The sequence below is a fragment of the Salvelinus alpinus genome, chromosome 11, assembly GCF_045679555.1.
Source record: "Salvelinus alpinus chromosome 11, SLU_Salpinus.1, whole genome shotgun sequence".
NCBI lineage: Eukaryota > Metazoa > Chordata > Actinopteri > Salmoniformes > Salmonidae > Salvelinus > Salvelinus alpinus.
In genome coordinates, this window is record NC_092096.1 from 14,685,506 (window position 1) to 14,709,505 (window position 24,000).

Genomic DNA, 24,000 nt, shown 5'->3' on the forward strand with positions numbered 1-24,000 from the left:
CATCTGTCTGGACAGTGGTAGGTAATATATATCTGTCTGGCCATCTGTCTGGCCAGCGGTAGGTAATATATCTCTGTCTGGCCATCTGTCTGGCCAGTGGTAGGTATTATATCTCGGTCTGGCCATCTGTCTGGCCAGTGGTAGGTATTCTATCTCTGTCTGGCCATCTGTCTGGACAGTGGTAGGTAATATATCTCTGTCTGGCCATCTGTCTGGCCAGTGGTAGGTATTCTATCTCGGTCTGGCCATCTGTCTGGCCAGTGGTAGGTATTCTATCTCTGTCTGGCCATCTGTCTGGACAGTGGTAGGTAATATATCTCTGTCTGGCCATCTGTCTGGCCAGTGGTAGGTATTCTATCTCGGTCTGGCCATCTGTCTGGCCAGTGGTAGGTATTCTATCTCTGTCTGGCCATCTGTCTGGACAGTGGTAGGTAATATATCTCTGTCTGGCCATCTGTCTGTCCAGCGGTAGGTAATATACCTCTGTCTGGCCATCTGTCTGGCCAGTGGTAGGTAATATGTTCACTAACTTTCTCACTGACGTCTGTTCATGTTCATATTTGCATGCGCTCTGAGCACTGTACTCGAACCTAAAATCAGATCCCTGTTCTGTACATTAGCAACCTGTTAATATGCTAAGTGTTGCTTTGTGCAATGTGATGCATTAAACTACAGTCAAGTGGGCTTTTCAACCTCTCCTCTATCCGCTCCTGTGATGAAAAATAACTATTTTACTTTCCCTCTGAAAATGCCTCTCAAAGAATCCCTAAGTCGACCCATAATGCCTCTGCTGCTTTCCCAGGCCTATATGAGCCTAACCAACAACCTCTGCTGCTTTCCCAGGCCTATATGGCCTAACCAACAACCTCTGCTGCTTTCCCAGGCCTATATGGCCTAACCAACAACCTCTGCTGCTTTCCCAGGCCTATATGAGCCTAGCCAACAACCAGCCAACCTTCACAATGGATTATTTTAAACACTAAACACAAGTTCTGCTTCCCACATGTCAGTCTATATAATTCACTAATGCCTGTGAGTGGCTTGTTCATTTGGATTGGGGGGGGGGGGGGCTCTCTGCACTCTCTGGTCCGCAGCGCTACCCATCTACGAAGCCCGTTCCTGTCTCACAGTTTCCAGTAGTAGGTTTATATCATTACAATCCACAGCTAGAACGACTAAGTGTTATTTTACATTAGTCCCAAATGGCACCCTACTCACTGGATATAGTGCATTTATAAAGGGAATAGAGTGCCGTTTGGGACTAAGACTAAGGCTGACCCCTGGCGACCCCGGAGAGCTCCCAAGCATGCAAATGGGGTGAGTCAGAGATTGGCGGCAGCGCGACGAGCCTCTGCAGAGCGGAGTGAGTGGGAGAAGAGCGAGAGAAAGAGAGTGGGAAAGGAGAGAGCTGCTAGCGTGGTATTGGTGCAGCAACAGCAGGCAGGAATCCACATCAGTCAGAGTCCACACCCTGGTCTCTCTGTAATGACACGTTTCTCTGGCGGTGCGGGGGAGAGACTCTACATGGCCTTTAGTCATCATAACTAGCCTACAGTGTACACACACTCTCCTGAACGGCGGTGTAGTTTCTCCTGTACGGCGGTGTAGTTTCTCCTGAACGGCGGTGTAGTTTCTCCTGCACGGCGGTGTAGTTTCTCCTGCACGGCGGTGTCGTTTCTCCTGCACGGCGGTGTAGTTTCTCCTGCACGGCTGTGTAGTTTCTCCTGCACGGCGGTGTAGTTTCTCCTGCACGGCGGTGTAGTTTCTCCTGCACGGCGGTGTAGTTTCTCCTGCACGGCGGTGTAGTTTCTCCTGCACGGCGGTGTAGTTTCTCCTGCACGACTGTGTAGTTTCTCCTGCACGGCGGTGTAGTTTCTCCTGCACGGCGGTGTAGTTTCTCCTGAACGGCGGTGTAGTTTTTCCTGAACGGCGGTGTAGTTTCTCCTGAACGGCGGTGTAGTTTCTCCTGCACGGCGGTGTAGTTTCTCCTGCACGGCGGTGTAGTTTCTCCTGCACGGCGGTGTAGTTTCTCCTGCACGGCGGTGTAGTTTCTCCTGCTCTGCGGTGTAGTTTCTCCTGCTCTGCGGTGTAGTTTCTCCTGCACTGCGGTGTAGTTTCTCCTGCACGGTTTCTTCTTTTTCATAATAGCCTACTTTACTGCACCTACTTGCCTTCAGCTCCTCTAAGATAACCATGGCCCCGTGTCAATTCCCGGCTAAGTTGACTCAGTTGACTGGGGCGTTATACAGAGCTGAAGGGGAGCCTGGGGAAATCAAGTAGGAGGTCTACGCCTCTCCTCAGACCTATTAGTCAACTAATTACACACACAGAGATTACCTCTGACCACTCCCTCCATAGGAGTTCTTAACACCAGTTAAACTAGTAGGACACACCTGTGGCTGTTCAACTATTGTGTAGAGAGTCAGAGAGTTGTTCAGTAGGTGAACACGGTCAGAGAGGAGAGTTGTTCAGTAGGTGAACATGGTCAGAGAGGAGAGTTGTTCAGTAGGTGAACACGGTCAGAGAGGAGAGTTGTTCAGTAGGTGAACACGGTCAGAGAGGAGAGTTGAACTCCACGGTCAGCGATTGGTTAAACACAGATAAACTCACTTTCTCTCTGTTCCTTGTTGTTTTCAGAAACTGTTTACACAATACACACACATCTCTGACACAACACACACCTCTCACACTATACACACACCTCACACAACACACACCTCTGACACAACACACCTCTCTGACACAACACACACTTCTCACACAACACATACCTCACAGCACAAAAACTACACACCTCTCACACACAATTCCCCCTTTGTGTGTGAAGTTTCTAGTTTCCACTTTGTTAAGTGCTGTTGGCCCTCAGCTGGATTCCTAAACTTGTTAGACAATTACAGACGTAACCCTCATGCCAGACAACTCTACTCCCTCAACTCTCCACTGCATTTGTTTTAAGCTCAATAAAATGCTCTCAGAAGTGACAGAAAAGTTAGTCCATTTAAGACAATTGCCCGTCTTCACGTTCCCTTCTTCACGTTCCCTTCTTCACGTTCCCGTCTTCACGTTCCCTTCTTCACGTTCCCGTCTTCACGTTCCCAGTCTTCACGTTCCCAGTCTTCACGTTCCCAGTCTTCACGTTCCCAGTCTTCCCGTTCCCAGTCTTCACGTTCCCGTCTTCACGTTCCCTTCTTCACGTTCCCAGTCTTCACGTTCCCGTTTTCACGTTCCCGTCTTCACGTTCCCAGTCTTCACGTTCCCAGTCTTCACTTTCCCAGTCTTCCCGTTCCCAGTCTTCACGTTCCCGTCTTCACGTTCCCGTCTTCACGTTCCCAGTCTTCACGTTCCCAGACTTCACGTTCCCGTCTTCACGTTCCCAGACTTCACGTTCCCAGTCTTCACGTTCCCAGTCTTCACGTTCCCGTCTTCACGTTCCCAGTCTTCACGTTCCCAGTCTTCACGTTCCCGTCTTCACGTTCCCAGTCTTCACGTTCCCAGTCTTCACGTTCCCGTCTTCACGTTCCCAGTCTTCACGTTCCCAGTCTTCACGTTCCCCGTCTTCACGTTCCCGTCTTCACGTTCCCAGTCTTCACGTTCCCAGTCTTCACGTTCCCGTCTTCACGTTCCCGTCTTCACGTTCCCGTCTTCACGTTCCCAGTCTTCACGTTCCCGTCTTCACGTTCCCGTCTTCACGTTCCCAGTCTTCACGTTCCCGTCTTCACGTTCCCAGTCTTCACGTTCCCAGTCTTCACGTTCCCAGTCTTCACGTTCCCAGTCTTCACGTTCCCAGTCTTCACGTTCCCGTCTTCACGTTCCCAGTCTTCACGTTCCCAGTCTTCACGTTCCCGTCTTCACGTTCCCAGTCTTCACTTTCCCGTCTTCACGTTCCCGTCTTCACGTTCCCAGTCTTCACGTTCCCGTCTTCACGTTCCCAGTCTTCACGTTCCCAGTCTTCACGTTCCCAGTCTTCACGTTCCCAGTCTTCACGTTCCCAGTCTTCACGTTCCCAGTCTTCACGTTCCCAGTCTTCACGTTCCCAGTCTTCACGTTCCCAGTCTTCCCGTTCCCAGTCTTCACGTTCCCAGTCTTCACGTTCCCAGTCTTCACGTTCGCGTCTTCAACTGTTTATCTTTCTTACTGCTCACAGATGTTGCGTACTTCAGTGAACTCATTCAGTGAACTCATTCAGTGAACTCATTCAGTGAACTCATTCAGTGAACTCATTCAGTGAACTCATTCAGTGAACTCATTCAGTGAGCAAAACATGTATTTTCTTTTAGAATTGAAGTATTTCCTTACATTGCTATAGATTTATCTGTAGTACTAGCATGAATCAGTACAGTACAACTATAGAAACCTGGACTGGCATAGTGGTGCAGTGACCTCGTTTTGTAGTGATGTGCAGTTCGCGGATGATTTAGTTAATTTTTGAACGACTCTTTTTACTGACTCGAGAGTTTTATGATTCATTTCTTTTTAATACGTGCTTCTCCAGCTCGGCGGCTCCGGAGACGTGCTTCTCCAGCTCGGCGGCTCCGGAGACGTGCTTCTCCAGCTCGGCGGCTCCGGAGACGTGCTTCTCCAGCTCGGCGGCTCCGGAGACGTGCTTCTCCAGCTCGGCGGCTCCGGAGACGTGCTTCTCCAGCTCGGCGGCTCCGGAGACGTGCTTCTCCAGCTCGGCGGCTCCGGAGACGTGCTTCTCCAGCTCGGCGGCTCCGGAGACGTGCTTCGACCGGCGACTGTCTGTTACGTAGATCATGCTGCAGGCAGCATAGAGGACAAAACATACACATTTACAACTGCTAATATCAACGACAAATACAAATCATGACAAAAACAAAGTGATTAACCAAAACAGCTTACACAGTCTACCTCTTCTCAACGAACTCCAGAACGAATCGCTCGGGGGGGGGGCTGCAGTTCGCAAGTTTATATGAACTTATCTCCCTTAAAGCAGTCAAGTCGTTCACAGTCCGCGACTACACCTCATTTCAAAGGGAGCGAGAAGTAATCTTATGTGTACGTCTACCAATCACAAATGTAGAGTGTTTGAAGCAGACTTTTTTGTAAGTCTGTCACAGGTGACAGCTCCTATAACCCCATATGGTGAACGAGAGGCTTGTAGAATCATGAGTCTTTTGAGGTTTTGACTTCATCGTTCTCCGGTAGGGAGTCCTGCACTCTCTGGGCATTACTGAAATCAAATGAACGAAGTCAGTCGAAAGATTCGTTCATTTGACTGAACAATTTGAAAAGAGCCGAGTTGAAATTCCCATCACTACTCACCTGACACCCACACAGTGTAGGCTAGAGGTCAAAGGTCAGAGGTTCTGTTTGTTTATCGATCAGAACAGAGATGGCTGCCATAACACCCTAACCCCATCAGACATGGTGCCCCTCTGGGCCAGAGACCTGGTAGCCCTGTAGTCTGTGTCCCAAATGACAGCCTATTGCATGGTCCAGTCCTCCAGTACCCCCAACTGTGGTTCCCAACTCCAGGTTAACTCCTAGTGGAAGTGGTTAACTCATGGTGGGAGTGGTTAACTCCTAGTGGGAGTGGTTAACTCATGGTGGGAGTGGTTAACTCCTAGTGGAAGTGGTTAACTCCTAGTGGAAGTGGTTAACTCCTAGTGGGAGTGGTTAACTCATGGTGGGAGTGGTTAACTCATGGTGGGAGTGGTTAACTCATGGTGGGAGTGGTTAACTCCTAGTGGGAGTGGTTTCTGTGTAGGTGACAGTACAGGGTCACAACAGGCTAAGTACACTGTGACTGTGAAAGCATGTGTGTGGGTGTTTGAGTGTGTCATCGTAGGGTGTGTGTGTGTGTGTGTGTGTGTGTGTGTGTGTGTGTGTGTGTGTGTGTGTGTGTGTGTGTGTGTGTGTGTGTGTGTGTGTTCCTGACTGCGTGGGTGAGTGAAAGCAATTAGTGCATGTGAGTGTTTGTGTGTGTGTGCCTGCCTGCCTTTGTGCATGCCATGGATGAGTGGGTACATGATTATGCACTTTGTCTGTGTGTGTGCTCAGTGTGTGTACCTGGTTGTGTGTGTGTTCAGGTTATGAGTGTGTGTACCTGATGTGTGTGTGCTCAGGTTATGAGTGTGTGTGTACCTGGTTGTGTGTGTGCTCAGGTTATGAGTGTGTGTACCTGGTTGTGTGTGTGCTCAGGTTATGAGTGTGTGTGTACCTGGTTGTGTGTGTGTTCAGGTTATGAGTGTGTGTACCTGGTTGTGTGTGTGCTCGGGTTATGAGTGTGTGTGTACCTGGTTGTGTGTGTGTGTGTGTGTGTACCTGGTTATGTGTGTGTGTACCTGGTTGTGTGTGTGTGTGTGTGTGTACCTGGTTGTGTGTGTGTACCTGGTTGTGTGTGTGTGTGTACTGGTTGTGTGTGTGTGTGTGTGTGTGTGTGTGTGTGTACCTGGTTGTGTGTGTGTGTACCTGGTTGTGTGTGTGTACCTGGTTGTGTGTGTGTGTGTGTATCTGGTTGTGTGTGTGTTTGTGTGTATCGGGTTGTGTGTGTGTGTGTACCTGGTTGTGTGTGTGTGTGTGTGTGTGTGTACCAGGTTGTGTGTGTGTGTGTACCTGGTTGTGTGTGTGTACCTGGTTGTGTGTGTGTGTGTGTACCTGGTTGTGTGTGTGTACCTGGTTGTGTGTGTGTGTGTGTACCTGGTTGTGTGTGTGTACCTGGTTGTGTGTGTGTGTGTACCTGGTTGTGTGTGTGTACCTGGTTGTGTGTGATCAGTGTGGTGGCTCTCCTCTCCTCCTCTCCTCCAGGCTGTGGTTATCAGCTCATCTTGATGATGGAATCTGGTCGTCTGGAAGGCAGACAGAGTAGAGCAGTACAGGGCCCAGTACACACACACGTACACACACACGTACACACACGTACACACACGTACACACACACACACGTACACACACACACACACACACACACACACGTACACACACACACACACACGTACACACACACACACACACACACACACACACACACACACACACACACACACACACACACACACACACACACACACACACACACACACACACACACACACACACACACACACAGAGTTAGCCCAGGGCAGGAGCACAGCACTAGGCAGGGAGAGGGCCTGGGAGTCACCTGACTGGCTGACTGGCTGCTGCAGAGGGCAGACAGAGAGGTCATTAACAAATCATTGACAGGCTGCAAGGACTGTGTGACCTACCTACGCTATTTCACCGCTAAGGCTAGCCAAATCAAATCCAGCCAGGTCACCCGTGATACAAGTCCGTATTGGACGTCCGTCCACGTCTGAGGACGTCGGGAGATGCCGTGGAGACCGGTTACTAGGGGTAACGGTGAGCTCTGGTCCCGTCCAGTAGGTTTCAGTAAGCATCAGTCTCTGGTTCTTAATGTTGCATGTTCCAGCCATATAAAGGTTATTTTGAAATGTTTGTTTATTTATTTGTTAATTTAAACCTTTTTTTATTTAACTTGTTTCAAGCCGATACCAAGCCTTAACCCTAACCATAACCATTCAGAGTTAATGTCTACATTTAACATTTAACTTGGTAATTTGACGTTTTGATAAACGTGGATGAACGTCTCATTCTGAGAGATAAATCACCGCAACAAGGAAGGTTGTTTCAGCGGTTCACATCGCGTTTCTCTAGATCTTTAGGTGTAAACCAGAGTGATGCTCTGTTTCCCTGTGTTGTGTACTCCTCTGCTTGGTACACTGCTTCCTGACTGCAAGGTTCACATCGCGTTTCTCTAGATCTTTAGGCCCGAAGTGTAAACCAGAGTGATGCTCTGTTTCCCTGTGTTGTGTACTCCTCTGCTTGGTACACTGCTTCCTGACTGCAAGGTAACAACAAGGGACTGTACATAACAACCACCAGCCAGGGACCCTTTTAATTCAAACCCATCCATCCAAGATGCATGTTTTATGTTTGCAATGTAGGGTAATGTCTCCTTGGCCTCTGCAGTAATAATGAACTGAACATGTTTTATCAGAGGTTAGTTAAAACCTCTACTGCCTCAGAAACCCGGATCCGGTAGCACCCCCCACCCCCCCCACACTGATTAGCATAGCTAGCATAGCTTCACAAGTAAATAGTAGCATCTAAATATCATTAAATCACAAGTCCAAGACACCAGATGAAAGATACAGATCTTGTGAATAAAGCCACCATTTCAGATCTTTAAAATGTTTTACAGGGAAGACAAAATATGTAAATCTATTAGCTAAACACGTTAGCAAAATACACCACTTTTCTAACTCCATCAGTTTCTTACTACTTCAGGTGCTATCACCAATTCGGCTAATCTAAGATATTGATAGCCACAAACCAAGAAAAAAACTCATCAGATGACAGTCTGATAACATATTTATGGTATAGGATAGGTGTTGTTAGAAAAAAGTGCATATTTCAGGTAGAAATCACAGTTTACAATTGCACCGACCATCACAAATCGACTAGAATTACTAGATAGAGCAACGTGTATGACCAATTTACTCATCATAAAACATTTCATAAAAATAGACAAAGCATAGCAATGGAAAGACCCAGTTCTTGTGATTCCAGACCATATTTCAGATTTTCTAAGCGTTTTACAGCGAAAACACAATAAATCGATAAGTTAGCATACCACATGTGAAAACGTTACCAGAGCATCGATTCCAGCCAAAGAGCGCTATAACGTAATCACCGCCAAAATATATTAATTTTTTCACTAACCTTCTCAGAATTCTTCCGATGACACTCCTGTAACATCATTTTACAACATACATATACAGTTTGTTCGAAAAGGTGCATATTTAGCCATACAAAACCGTGGTTATACAATGGAAATAGTCACAACTCAAGCCTCAAAATGAGGAACGTCAGCTTTCAGAGTGATCTAGTTTAATCGAAAGCTAATCATATACTTGACTAAAAAATACAGGGTTGACAGGAATCGAAAGACAAATTAGTTCTTAATGCAACCGCTGATTTACATTTTTAAAATTATCCTTACTTTTCAATACAGGGTTCGCCAAGTGAAGCTATACCAAACAAAATGGCGAAATATGCGTTTAAAATATTTCGACAGAACAACGATTTATCATATTAAATATTGCTTACTTTGAGCTGTTCTTGCATCAGATTCTTGGGCAATGTATCCTTTCTATGTTATAAACGTCTTTTGGTCGATAGATGTCCTCTGTCCTTCGAAATGTCCACCACCAACGACCGACACCCCGAAACGTTTCCAAAGCTAAAAAGTGCACGACAAAGAAATTCCTCAAAATCGCACTAAACGGATATAAATTGCTATAAAACGGTTCAAATTAACTACATTATGATGTTTTTAACAACTATAACGACTGAAAACATGACCGGAGAAATATAACTAGTTAAACAACGATTTGGAATGAGGCAGGTCCGATGTCCATCTTGCTTGTGGCGCGCGGAGAAGAGAGAGAGGTCCTCCCACGTTTTGTGGTGTTATATGGGCTGGGATTGTGCAATAGACTCCATTCAAAACGTGATGACGTACAGACACCCAGAGGAAGACGTAGGCAGTGTCGGTTTCTTCATAGCATTCACTGTCGCCTTAAAAACAGACTCCAGATCAGGGGTAAAAATTTCTGAAATCTGACCCCTGTCATGAAAAGTGCTGTAGATATTGTTCTGTACCACTCAGAGACAAAATTCCAACTTCTATAGAAACTAGAAGGTGTTTTCTATCCAATAATAACAATAATATGCATATTGTACGATCAAGAATTTAGCACGAGGCAGTTTAATTTGGAGACCCAAATATGCTAATGCGGAACAGCACCCCCTATAGTTCCAAGAAGTTAAACCTCCTTTTAACCTTCTTAATGGATCAATGTGTCTGTTTTGTTCTAGATGTTGTTCTGTCACTGTAATGTCAAGTCAGGACCTCCCACTGTTCTGGTGGGACATTATAAACATCACTGTAATGTCAGGACCTCCCACTGTTCTGGTGGGACATTTTAAACATCACTGTAATGTCAGGACCTCCCACTGTTCTGGTGGGACATTATAAACATCACTGTAATGTCAGGACCTCCCACTGTTCTGGTGGGACATTATAAACATCACTGTAATGTCAGGACCTCCCACTGTTCTGGTGGGACATTATAAACATCACTGTAATGTCAGGACCTCCCACTGTTCTGATGGGACATTTTAAACATCACTGTAATGTCAGGACCTCCCACTGTTCTGATGGGACATTATAAACATCACTGTAATGTCAGGACCTCCCACTGTTCTGATGGGACATTTGAAACATCACTGTAATGTCAGGACCTCCCACTGTTCTGGTGGGACATTTTAAACATCACTGTAATGTCAGGACCTCCCACTGTTCTGATGGGACATTATAAACATCACTGTAATGTCAGGACCTCCCACTGTTCTGATGGGACATTTGAAACATCACTGTAATGTCAAGTCAGGACCTCCCACTGTTCTGATGGGACATTTTAAACATCACTGTAATGTCAGGACCTCCCACTGTTCTGGTGGGACATTTTAAACATCACTGTAATGTCAAGACCTCCCACTGTTCTGATGGGACATTTTAAGATCACCTTCTGTTTTAAAGGGTCAATCTGGGGTTGGTACATCCATTTAAATTAATTATATATTGTGTGCCGTTGATTATTGAAGAATGTAACTTATAAATGCCCGATCACTCAGCTGTTTGCAAGTGGCGGGGATGACTTGTTGTTATTTTTCAAATCCTAGATTGCCCCTTTTAAAGGATCAAAGCAGAACACATCTATTAGAGTCGGGCCAGTCAGGATCAGAACACATCTATTAGAGTCGGGCCGGTCAGGATCAGAGCAGAACACATCTATTAGAGTCGGGCCAGTCAGGATCAGAGCAGAACACATCTATTAGAGTCGGGCCAGTCAGGATCAGAGCAGAACACATCTATTAGAGTCGGGCCAGTCAGGATCAGAGCAGAACACATCTATTAGAGTCGGGCCAGTCAGGATCAGAGCAGAACACATCTATTAGAGTCGGGCCAGTCAGGATCAGAGCAGAACACATCTATTAGAGTCGGGCCAGTCAGGATCAGAGCAGAACACATCTATTAGAGTCGGGCCAGTCAGGATCAGAGCAGAACACATCTATTAGAGTCGGGCCAGTCAGGATCAGAGCAGAACACATCTATTAGAGTCGGGCCAGTCAGGATCAGAGCAGAACACATCTATTAGAGTCGGGCCAGTCAGGATCAGAGCAGATAACTAACTAGTCCTGATGTTGATTGAAACCTTCCATTTGTTTTCACTGGTTACCTCCCTGATGGGGCGGCTGAACTCAGAGAGGTTTAGATTGTGTGTGTGTGTGTGTGTGTGAAGTTGTGTCAAGGGAGGGCAGGGGCCCCAGTAAGGGCAGGAATAATATTCATAAGCAGTCACCACACACACACACACACACACACTCTTCTCTGCCCTCGGGATAATCTACCCCCTCTGTTTGTTTTTCCAAAAATGTTTTACTCAGACAAAATCTATCTGCTACATCTCTCAGTCTCTGCTACATCTCCCTCTCCCTTTCTCTCTCTCATTCTCTCTCTCTCTCTCCCTTTCTCTTTCTCTCAGCCAGCACTCTTCTCTGCTTTACCACAAGGTCAGTGGAGTGGGTGAAAAGGTTTTTTGTTTTGTTTAGTTTTTTTAAACCACTCATTTTCCCTCCAGTGAGTCAACGGCAGGCTGGCGTAGCGTAGGCCTAGTTCACGTTCTAATGCTCCGTGTGTTTGACGGGGTTGGAATGAGGGGGATTGTGTTCATAACGGTACAGAACACACTACCGGTAGACTAACAGCTACAGCTCTCTCTAGCTCCTCCTCCTACCCGTCACCTCTCTCCGTTGGTTCTCTCATACTTTCTCCCACATTCTCTTGGCCGTTATCTCACAGAAATGGAGCTGGTAGTAGATGTTATTCAGAAGTTGTGTTACTTGCTAACATTCTTCAACGGTAGCCTATATATTGGTATTAGTACTAACCCCCCCACTATCCTTCAGTTGTCTTTTGGTTTGGCCGTGCTACCTGGCTGTGTGCCATCCCGGCCTGCCTGGTGCTGATGACGCGTAGGTGTGCTGGGCAGGGCGACTCGTTCCAGGGGCCCGGCTAAGAATAGGCCAGGAAGGAATGTGAGAGACCCATGGAGATCCTTCATCTGAGAGAGACGGCGGGGGGCGGGAGGGAGAGAGGGGGAGAGAGAGAAAGAACGGTCAGATAAGGTAGGGGTCTATCTGAGGGTAAACAGCCTCCAGGGAACTTCAGACACACACAGCAAGCTGAACTGACCGTCCACACTCTCTCTGTGTGGTTCTCTGTCTGTCTCTCTGTCTCTGTGTGTGGTTCTCTGTCTGTCTCTGTGTGTGGTTCTCTCTCTGTCTCTGTGTGTGGTTCTCTCTCTGTCTCAGTCGCTCTGTCTGTCTCTGTGTACGGTTCTCTCTCTGTCTCTGTGTGTGGTTCTCTCTCTGTCTCTGTGTGTGGTTCTCTCTCTGTCTCTGTCTCTGTGTGTGGTTCTCTGTCTCTGTCTCTGTGTGTGGTTCTCTCTCTGTCTCTGTCTCTCTGTATGGTTCTCTCTCTGTCTCTGTGTGTGGTTCTCTCTCTGTCTCTGTCTCTCTGTATGGTTCTCTCTCTGTCTCTGTGTGTGGTTCTCTCTCTCTGTCTCTGTGTGTGGTTCTGTCTCTCTGTCTCTCTGTACGGTTCTCTCTGTCTCTCTGTACGGTTCTCTCTCTGTCTCTGTGTGTGGTTCTCTCTCTCTGTCTCTGTGTGTGGTTCTCTCTCTCTCTCTCTCTGTCTCTGTCTCTGTGTGTGGTTCTCTCTCGGTCTCTGTGTACGGTTCTCTCTCTGTCTCTGTGTGTGGTTCTCTCTCGGTCTCTGTGTACGGTTCTCTCTCTGTCTCTGTGTGTGGTTCTCTCTCTCTGTCTCTGTGTACGGTTCTCTCTCTGTCTCTGTGTGTGGTTCTCTCTCTCTGTCTCTGTGTACGGTTCTCTCTCTGTCTCTGTGTACGGTTCTCTCTCTGTCTCTGTGTGTGGTTCTCTCTCTGTCTCTGTGTACGGTTCTCTCTCTGTCTCTGTGTACGGTTCTCTCTCTGTCTCTGTGTACGGTTCTCTCTCTGTCTCTGTGTGGTTCTCTCTCGGTCTCTGTGTGTGGTTCTCTCTCTGTCTCTGTGTACGGTTCTCTCTCTGTCTCTGTGTGGTTCTCTCTCGGTCTCTGTGTGGTTCTCTCTCTCTGTCTCTGTGTGTGGTTCTCTCTCTCTGTCTCTGTGTGTGGTTCTCTCTCTCTGTCTCTGTGTGTGGTTCTCTCTCTCTGTCTCTGTGTGTGGTTCTCTCTCTCTGTCTCTGTGTGTGGTTCTGTCTGTCTCTGTGTGGTTCTCTCTCCTCCATCCATCCCCTCTGCCCATGGAGAGTAGAACTCAGAACAAAGCACCGCCCGTCAGGCCCTTTGCCTTGCTGGGTAAAAAGCAGAGGCCAGAGATGGTTCACATGTGTCAGACAGAGAGACTAACCATTGTGTTTATGTTTGATCTCTTTCTAGAGAAAGAGAGGAAGGGAGGGGGGGTAGAGAGAGAAAGAAGTAGAGAGGGAAATGGAAAGAGAAGGAGAGATGACTAAGGATGGACAGAGAGAGGAGGAGAGAGGACTAAGGAGGGACAGAGAGAGGAGAGAGAACTAAGGAGGGACAGAGAGAGGAGGACTGAGGACTAAGGAGGGACAGAGAGAAGGAGAGAGGACTAAGGAGGGACAGAGAGGGGGCTAAGGAGGGACAGAGGGAAGGAGAGAGGACTAAGGAGGGACAGAGGGAAGGAGAGAGGACTAAGGAGGGACAGAGGGGAGGAGAGAGGACTAAGGAGGGACAGAGGGAAGGAGAGAGGACTAAGGAGGGACAGAGAGGGAAGGAGAGAGGACTGAGGAGGGACAGAGAGGGAAGGAGAGAGGACTGAGGAGGGACAGAGAGGGAAGGAGAGATGACTGAGGAGGGACAGAGAGGGAAGGAGAGATGACTGAGGAGGGACAGAGAGGGAAGGAGAGAGGACTAAGGAGGGACAGAGAGAGAAGGAGAGAGGACTGAGGGACGGAGAGAGGACTGAGGGACAGAGAGAGAAGGAGGGAGAAAGGGGTAGATGGAGAATGAGAGAGAACAGGGGAGGGAGGAAAATAGACAGAGAAGTATAAAGTAGCTCTATGACGCGTGTTTTCTCTTAGCATGGCCAGTGTCTCTACATTCATTATGGAAGTATGTACTGTAGCTTGGAGACTGTGGGAAGATGTTATTTGTCACATGCTTCCTAAACAACCGGTGTAGACTAACAGTGAAATGCTTACTGACGGGTCCTTTTCCAACAATGCAGAGTTAAAGATCAAATAGAAATTAAAAAATAGAAATAGTGACACGGGGAATAAATACACAGAAAATAACAAATAACAATAACGAGTAGAAATAACATGGCTATATACAGGAAGTACCAATACTGAGTCAATGCTGGGGTATGAGGTAATAACATGACTGTATACAGGAAGTACCAGTACTGAGTCAATGCAGGGGTATGAGGTAATAACATGACTGTATACAGGAAGTACCAGTACTGAGTTGATGTGCAGGGGTACGAGGTAATTGAGGTTGATATGTACATTTAGATGGGGGCAAAGTGACTAGGCAACAGGATAGATAATAGACGGTAGCAGCTGTGTGTGTGTGGCGGCAGTGAGCATGTAGGTAGAGTCCAGTGAGTAGGTAGAGTCCAGTGAGTAGGTAGAGTCCAGTGAGTAGGTAGAGTCCAGTGAGTAGGCAGAGTCCAGTGAGTAGGCAGAGTCCAGTGAGTAGGTAGAGTCCAGTGAGTAGGTAGAGTCCAGTGAGTAGGCAGAGTCCAGTGAGTAGGCAGAGTCCAGTGAGTAGGTAGAGTCCAGTGAGTAGGTAGAGTCCAGTGAGTAGGGAGAGTCCAGTGAGTAGGGAGAGTCCAGTGAGTAGGTAGAGTCCAGTGAGTAGGTAGAGTCCAGTGAGTAGGTAGAGTCCAGTGAGTAGGTAGAGTCCAGTGAGTAGGTAGAGTCCAGTGAGTAGGTAGAGTCCAGTGAGTAGGCAGAGTCCAGTGAGTAGGTAGAGTCCAGTGAGTAGGTAGAGTCCAGTGAGTAGGTAGAGTCCAGTGAATGTGTTGGGGTGTGAGCATGTAGGTAGTGTCCAGTGAGTAGGTAGAGTCCAGTGAGTGTGTTGGGGTGTGAGCATGTAGGTAGAGTCCAGTGAGTAGGTAGAGTCCAGTGAGTAGGTAGAGTCCAGTGAGTAGGTAGGAGTCCAGTGAGTAGGCAGAGTCCAGTGAGTAGGTAGAGTCCAGTGAGTAGGTAGGAGTCCAGTGAGTAGGCAGAGTCCAGTGAGTAGGTAGGAGTCCAGTGAGTAGGCAGAGTCCAGTGAGTAGGTAGAGTCCAGTGAGTGTGTTGGGGTGTGAGCATGTAGGTAGAGTCCAGTGAGTAGGTAGAGTCCAGTGAGTGTGTTGGGGTGTGAGCATGTAGGTAGAGTCCAGTGAGTAGGTAGAGTCCAGTGAGTAGGTAGGAGTCCAGTGAGTAGGCAGAGTCCAGTGAGTAGGTAGGAGTCCAGTGAGTAGGCAGAGTCCAGTGAGTAGGTAGAGTCCAGTGAGTAGGTAGGAGTCCAGTGAGTAGGCAGAGTCCAGTGAGTAGGTAGGAGTCCAGTGAGTAGGCAGAGTCCAGTGAGTAGGTAGAGTCCAGTGAGTGTGTTGGGGTGTGAGCATGTAGGTAGAGTCCAGTGAGTAGGTAGAGTCCAGTGAGTAGGTAGGAGTCCAGTGAGTAGGCAGAGTCCAGTGAGTAGGTAGGAGTCCAGTGAGTAGGCAGAGTCCAGTGAGTAGGCAGAGTCCAGTGAGTAGGCAGAGTCCAGTGAGTAGGTAGAGTCCAGTGAGTAGGCATAGTCCAGTGAGTAGGTAGAGTCCAGTGAGTAGGTAGAGTCCAGTGAGTAGGTAGAGTCCAGTGAGTGTGTTGGGGTGTGAGCATGTAGGTAGAGTCCAGTGAGTAGGTAGAGTCCAGTGAGTAGGTAGAGTCCAGTGAGTAGGTAGGAGTCCAGTGAGTAGGCAGAGTCCAGTGAGTAGGTAGGAGTCCAGTGAGTAGGCAGAGTCCAGTGAGTAGGCAGAGTCCAGTGAGTAGGTAGAGTCCAGTGAGTAGGTAGAGTCCAGTGAGTAGGTAGAGTCCAGCGTGTGTGGGTAGAGTCCGGTGAGTGTGGGTAGAGTCCAGCGAGTGGGTAGAGTCCAGCGAGTGGGTAGAGTCCAGTGAGTGTGTTGGGGTGTGAGCATGTAGGTAGAGTCCAGTGAGTAGGTAGAGTCCAGTGAGTAGGTAGGAGTCCAGTGAGTAGGCAGAGTCCAGTGAGTAGGTAGGAGTCCAGTGAGTAGGCAGAGTCCAGTGAGTAGGTAGAGTCCAGTGAGTAGGTAGAGTCCAGTGAGTAGGCAGAGTCCAGTGAGTAGGTAGAGTCCAGTGAGTAGGTAGAGTCCAGTGAGTAGGTAGAGTCCAGCGTGTGTGGGTAGAGTCCGGTGAGTGTGGGTAGAGTCCAGCGAGTGGGTAGAGTCCAGCGAGTGGGTAGAGTCCGGTGAGTGTGGGTAGAGTCCAGCTTGTGTGGGTAGAGTCCAGCGAGTGTGGGTAGAGTCCGGTGAGTGTGGGTAGAGTCCAGCGAGTGGGTAGAGTCCAGCGAGTGGGTAGAGTCCAGCGAGTGGGTAGAGTCCGGTGAGTGTGGGTAGAGTCCGGTGAGTGTGGGTAGAGTCCGGTGAGTGTGGGTAGAGTCCGGTGAGTGTGGGTAGAGTCCGGTAAGTGTGTATAGTCCGGTGAGTGTGGGTAGAGTCCAGCGAGTGTGGGTAGAGTCCAGCGAGTGGGTAGAGTCCGGTGAGTGTGTATAGTCCGGTGAGTGTGGGTAGAGTCCGGTGAGTGTGGGTAGAGTCCGGTGAGTGTGAGTAGAGTCCGGTGAGTGTGGGTAGAGTCCGGTGAGTGTGGGTAGAGTCCGGTGAGTGTGGGTAGAGTCCGGTGAGTGTGGGTAGAGTCCGGTGAGTGTGGGTAGAGTCCGGTGAGTGTGGGTAGAGTCCGGTGAGTGTGTAGAGTCCGGTGAGTGTGGGTAGAGTCCGGTGAGTGTGGGTAGAGTCCGGTGAGTGTGGGTAGAGTCCGGTGAGTGTGGGTAGAGTCCGGTGAGTGTGGGTAGAGTCCGGTGAGTGTGTAGAGTCCGGTGAGTGTGGGTAGAGTCCGGTGAGTGTGGGTAGAGTCCAGCGTGTGTGGGTAGAGTCCAGCGTGTGTGGGTAGAGTCCAGCGTGTGTGGGTAGAGACCAGCGTGTGTGGGTAGAGTCCAGCGTGTGTGGGTAGAGTCCAGCGTGTGTGGGTAGAGTCCAGCGTGTGTGGGTAGAGTCCAGCGTGTGTGGGTAGAGTCCAGCGAGTGGGTAGAGTCCAGCGAGTGGGTAGAGTCCAGCGAGTGTGGGTAGAGTCCAGCGCAAGAGAGTTACTGTAAAAAAGGGTCAGTGCAGGAAGTCCATGTAGCCACTTGATTAGCTATTTAGCAGTCTTGTTTAGGAGTCTTATGGCTTGGGGGAACAAGTTGTTCAGGGTCCTGTTGGTTCCAGACTTGGTTCATCGGTACCGTTTGCCGTGTGGTAGCAAAGAGAACAGTCTAGGACTTGGGTGGCTGGAGTCTTTGAAAATGTTTTGGGCCTTCCTCTGACACCGCCTGGTATAGAGGTCATGGATGGCAGGGAGCTCGGTCCCAGTGATGTACTGGGCCGTACTCACCACCATCTGTACCGTCTTGTGGTCAGGTGCCTTGCAGTTGCCGTACCAAGTGGTGATGCAACCAGTCAAGATGCTCTCAATGGTGCAGCTGTATAACTTTTTGAGGATCTGAGGGCCCATGCCAAATCTTATCAACCACCTGGTGGTGGGGGAAAGAGGCGCTGTCGTGTCCTCTTCACAACTGTGTGGGTGTGTGTGTGTGGATGGGGGCGGTTGTTGCTGACGTTGAGGACTTTCCCCCAGTCAGGTGACAGCCTGGTGGTTGGAGGGAGAGCCTGGTGGTATGGCACAGAGCTGTGTGTGTGTGTGTGTGTGTGTGTGATCGCGTGTATGTGACCGTGTGTGACTGTGTGTGTGTGTGACCGTGTGTGACTGTGTATGTGTGTGGCTGTGTGTGTGTGTGTGATACTGTGAGTACGCACGCTCATGTAGATTTGGTGTCCTCCCCCCTCTACATGTGGGGGCGTCAAGGTTCATGGAGGATTTGTTTTCATTTCTCAGTCAGCCTACAGGAAGCCTTCTAAACTGTTGATCATTTATCCACACACACACACACACACACACACACACACACACACACACACACACACACACACACACACACACACACACACACACACACACACACACACACACACACACACACACACACACACACACACACACACACACACTGTTAAGACAACACTCTCTGGTTCTATAAGCACTCATTGTTTACTACGTAGTGGAAACCACCCACCCAGAGTATTTGGTTGTTGTCACGGTGATGGTGAGACTTTAAATGGTAATAGTCTGTCTGGCTGCTTTGTCTGGGTAACCTGAGACCTTGATGGAACCAGGTTACCTGATAGGCTGCTTTGTCTGGGTTACCTGAGACCTTGATGAAACCAGGTTACCTGATAGGCTGCTTTGTCTGGGTAACCTGAGACCTTGATGGAACCAGGTTACCTGATAGGCTGCTTTGTCTGGGTCACCTGAGACCTTGATGGAACCAGGTTACCTGATAGGCTGCTTTGTCTGGGTAACCTGAGACCTTGATGGAACCAGGTTACCTGATAGGCTGCTTTGTCTGGGTAACCTGAGACCTTGATGGAACCAGGTTACCTGATAGGCTGCTTTGTCTGGGTAACCTGAGACCTTGATGGAACCAGGTTACCTGATAGGTTGCTTTGTCTGGGTAACCTGAGACCTTGATGGAACCAGGTTACCTGATAGGTTGCTTTGTCTGGGTCACCTGAGACCTTGATGGAACCAGGTTACCTGATAGGCTGCTTTGTCTGGGTAACCTGAGACCTTGATGGAACCAGGTTACCTGATAGGCTGCTTTGTCTGGGTAACCTGAGACCTTGATGGAACCAGGTTACCTGATAGGTTGCTTTGTCTGGGTCACCTGAGACCTTGATGGAACCAGGTTACCTGATAGGCTGCTTTGTCTGGGTAACCTGAGACCTTGATGGAACCAGGTTACCTGATAGGCTGCTTTGTCTGGGTTACCTGAGACCTTGATGAAACCAGGTTACCTGATAGGCTGCTTTGTCTGGGTAACCTGAGACCTTGATGAAACCAGGTTACCTGATAGGCTGCTTTGTCTGGGTAACCTGAGACCTTGATGGAACCAGGTTACCTGATAGGCTGCTTTGTCTGGGTTACCTGAGACCTTGATGGAACCAGGTTACCTGATAGGCTGCTTTGTCTGGGTTACCTGAGACCTTGATGGAACCAGGTTACCTGATAGGCTGCTTTGTCTGGGTAACCTGAGACCTTGTTTGAACCAGGTTACCTGATAGGCTGCTTTGTCTGGGTAACCTGAGACCTTGATGGAACCAGGTTACCTGATAGGCTGCTTTGTCTGGGTCACCTGAGACCTTGATGGAACCAGGTTACCTGATAGGCTGCTTTGTCTGGGTAACCTGAGACCTTGATGGAACCAGGTTACCTGATAGGCTGCTTTGTCTGGGTAACCTGAGACCTTGATGGAACCAGGTTACCTGATAGGCTGCTTTGTCTGGGTAACCTGAGACCTTGATGGAACCAGGTTACCTGATAGGTTGCTTTGTCTGGGTAACCTGAGACCTTGATGGAACCAGGTTACCTGATAGGTTGCTTTGTCTGGGTCACCTGAGACCTTGATGGAACCAGGTTACCTGATAGGCTGCTTTGTCTGGGTAACCTGAGACCTTGATGGAACCAGGTTACCTGATAGGCTGCTTTGTCTGGGTAACCTGAGACCTTGATGGAACCAGGTTACCTGATAGGCTGCTTTGTCTGGGTAACCTGAGACCTTGATGGAACCAGGTTACCTGATAGGTTGCTTTGTCTGGGTTACCTGAGACCTTGATGGAACCAGGTTACCTGATAGGCTGCTTTGTCTGGGTAACCTGAGACCTTGATGGAACCAGGTTACCTGATAGGTTGCTTTGTCTGGGTTACCTGAGACCTTGATGGAACCAGGTTACCTGATAGGTTGCTTTGTCTGGGTCACCTGAGACCTTGATGGAACCAGGTTACCTGATAGGCTGCTTTGTCTGGGTAACCTGAGACCTTGATGGAACCAGGTTACCTGATAGGCTGCTTTGTCTGGGTTACCTGAGACCTTGATGGAACCAGGTTACCTGATAGGCTGCTTTGTCTGGGTAACCTGAGACCTTGATGGAACCAGGTTACCTGATAGGCTGCTTTGTCTGGGTAACCTGAGACCTTGATGGAACCAGGTTACCTGATAGCTGGGCTGAGCTAGGCTGTGTCACTCATTTCACTGTGTTCCAGTAAATCACTGTAGCTCCAAATCTTAAATCATCGTGTTGTATCATATCAAATTAACAGATTTTTAACTGTCCATTGTTGGGTTGTGTGGAATTAGATTTTTTTGTGTGTGTATTTATTATCAATCCCTAATGTGTCCGATACCTTTCTGTAAGCAGAGAGACTGCCTCTACAACCTATTACTGTAAGCAGAGAGACTGCCTCTACAACCTATTACTGTAAGCAGAGAGACTGCCTCTACAACCTATTACTGTAAGCAGAGAGACTGCCTCTACAACCTATTACTGTAAGCAGAGAGACTGCCTCTACAACCTATTACTGTAAGCAGAGAGACTGCCTCTACAACCTATTTCTGTAAGCAGAGAGACTGCCTCTACAACTTATTACTGTAAGCAGAGAGACTGCCTCTACAACCTATTACTGTAAGCAGAGAGACTGCCTCTACAACCTATTACTGTAAGCAGAGAGACTGCCTCTACAACCTATTACTGTAAGCAGAGAGACTGCCTCTACAACCTATTTCTGTAAGCAGAGAGACTGCCTCTACAACCTATTACTGTAAGCAGAGAGACTGCCTCTACAACCTATTACTGTAAGCAGAGAGACTGCCTCTACAACCTATTACTGTAAGCAGAGAGACTGCATCTACAACCTATTTCTGTAAGCAGAGAGACTGCCTCTACAACCTATTACTGTAAGCAGAGAGACTGCCTCTACAACCTATTACTGTAAGCAGAGAGACTGCCTCTACAACCTATTACTGAAAAGTAGGTTCGTTTCAAATGTAGGTTCTAATATGGAGCTAGAGGTTCTCCGTGTGTAGGTTCTAATATGGAGCTAGTGGTTCTCTGTGTGTAGGTTCTAATATGGAGCTAGTGGTTCTCTGTGTGTAGGTTCTAATATGGAGCTAGAGGTTCTCCGTGTGTAGGTTCTAATATGGAGCTAGTGGTTCTCCGTGTGTAGGTTCTAATATGGAGCTAGTGGTTCTCTGTGTGTAGGTTCTAATACGGAGCTAGAGGTTCTCCGTGTGTAGGTTCTAATATGGAGCTAGAGGTTCTCCGTGTGTAGGTTCTAATATGGAGCTAGAGGTTCTCTGTGTGTAGGTTCTAATATGGAGCTAGATGTTCTCTGTGTGTAGGTTCTAATATGGAGTTAGAGGTTCTCTGTGTGTAGGTTCTAATATGGAGTTAGAGGTTCTCCGTGTGTAGGTTCTAATATGGAGCTAGATGTTCTCTGTGTGTAGGTTCTAATATGGAGTTAGAGGTTCTCTGTGTGTAGGTTCTAATATGGAGCTAGAGGTTCTCTGTGTGTAGGTTCTAATATGGAGTTAGAGGTTCTTTGTGTGTAGGTTCTAATATGGAGCTAGAGGTTCTCTGTGTGTAGGTTCTAATATGGAGCTAGATGTTCTCTGTGTGTAGGTTCTAATATGGAGTTAGAGGTTCTCTGTGCGTAGGTTCTAATATGGAGCTAGAGGTTCTCCGTGTGTAGGTTCTAATATGGAGCTAGAGGTTCTCTGTGTGTAGGTTCTAATATGGAGTTAGAGGTTCTCTGTGTGTAGGTTCTAATATGGAGCTAGAGGTTCTCTGTGTGTAGGTTCTAATACGGAGCTAGTGGTTCTCCGTGTGTAGGTTCTAATATGGAGCTAGTGGTTCTCTGTGTGTAGGTTCTAATATGGAGCTAGTGGTTCTCTGTGTGTAGGTTCTAATACGGAGCTAGTGGTTCTCCGTGTGTAGGTTCTAATATGGAGCTAGTGGTTCTCTGTGTGTAGGTTCTAATATGGAGCTAGTGGTTCTCTGTGTGTAGGTTCTAATATGGAGTTAGAGGTTCTCTGTGTGTAGGTTCTAATATGGAGCTAGAGGTTCTCTGTGTGTAGGTTCTAATATGGAGCTAGTGGTTCTCTGTGTGTAGGTTCTAATATGGAGTTAGAGGTTCTCTGTGTGTAGGTTCTAATATGGAGCTAGAGGTTCTCTGTGTGTAGGTTCTAATATGGAGCTAGTGGTTCTCTGTGTGTAGGTTCTAATATGGAGCTAGTGGTTCTCTGTGCGTTTGCCTCAGAGTGCTGAAGGATGGCAGGAAGACACAATGTCCGCCTTAGGCAGATTCTTTTCTGTTTTATGAAAGATTGAGTAGGCAGATATAGCCTGGAGCCTCCCAATCTAATTAGTCTGGTGTGCCACACACACACAACCACACTGCTTGTACAAACGCACACACAGATACACAAACGCACACATACACACAAACACACGGCTGCTTGTACAAACGCACACACAGATACGCATATGCACACGTACCGCTCACAAGCACACACGTATACACACACACACAATCTTGACGCCCCATTTATCTGGTTAATTAATACTCTCTACCCGTCACTCAGGTATCAGCCAGTCAGTCAGCCCCCATAGTCCTCCCAGTCTCTATATGTTTTTATTTGTATTGCCTCCACCCTCCACTTTTCACCTGCAGCACCTCCTCTACACTGTCATCTGGTCTTCTCTATTACCCGGCGCAGTGTCAAGACAGAGCAGGCTTCTGTGAGGTGACTTCACCTCTCTCTCTGTCTCTCTCTCTGTCTTTCTCCCTCCTGTCTGTCTGTCTGTCTGTCTGTCTGTCTGTCTGTCTGTCTGTCTGTCTGTCTGTCTGTCTGTCTGTCTGTCTGTCTGTCTGTCTGTCTGTCTGTCTGTCTGTCTGTCTGTCTGTCTGTCTGTCTGTTTTGTAAAGCACTGTAGTAATTGCAGTATCCATGCTTTACTCACTACTCTCAGCCTGATCTGTAGTTTGTTGGAGTCATCTCTACTATACTGTCATCTGTAGTGTGTTGGAGTCCTCTCTAATATACTGTCATCTGTAGTGTGGTTGAATGCATTTGAATGACAAAGCATCAATCCCAATATTGAATCTCTGTCTCTCTGTCCTCTGCAGGCTGATGTGAGGGGACCCTGATGAGGACAGGCCATGATGAGGACAGGCCATGGTGAGGACAGGCCATGGTGAGAAGGTGTGACTCGGGACCCAGCGCTGGGGAGGGCACCTGGAACATTGATGGATACTGGATATAGGTTAGGCCTGTGTGCTGTATGTCACTGTCAGCAACTAGTTGGGACTGGATATACAGGACTAGAGAGAGACTAGTAGTGGTTAGATATAGGGGACTAGAGATAGACTAGTAGTGGTTAGATATAGGGGACTAGAGATAGACTAGTAGTGGTTAGATATAGGGGACTAGAGATAGACTAGTAGTGGTTAGATATAGGGGACTAGAGATAGACTAGTAGTGGTTAGATATAGGGAACTAGAGATAGACTAGTAGTGGTTAGATATAGGGGACTAGAGATAGACTAGTAGTGGTTAGATATAGGGGACTAGAGACAGACTAGTAGTGGTTAGATATATGGATTAGAGATAGACTAGTAGTGGTTAGATATAGGGGACTAGAGATAGACTAGTAGT

The 24,000-nt window shown here is 48.0% G+C and overlaps 1 protein-coding gene across 3 annotated transcripts in view; it reads left to right on the forward strand.

Annotated features, from left to right (window-relative positions):
- Nucleotides 1-24,000, forward strand: part of LOC139533632 (fibroblast growth factor receptor substrate 2-like) — a 67,491-nt gene that overhangs the window by 33,304 nt on the left and 10,187 nt on the right. Inside the window, exon 2 of one of the 3 annotated variants that reach the window (XM_071331823.1) lies at nt 23,473-23,540. In XM_071331823.1, the coding sequence (XP_071187924.1) occupies nt 23,522-23,540 (19 nt within the window). In that variant the 5' untranslated portion in view covers nt 23,473-23,521. Of the gene's footprint in view, nt 1-23,472; nt 23,610-24,000 lie in introns of all 3 variants that reach the window. The other 2 variants (XM_071331826.1, XM_071331824.1) reach the window with 2 other exon arrangements.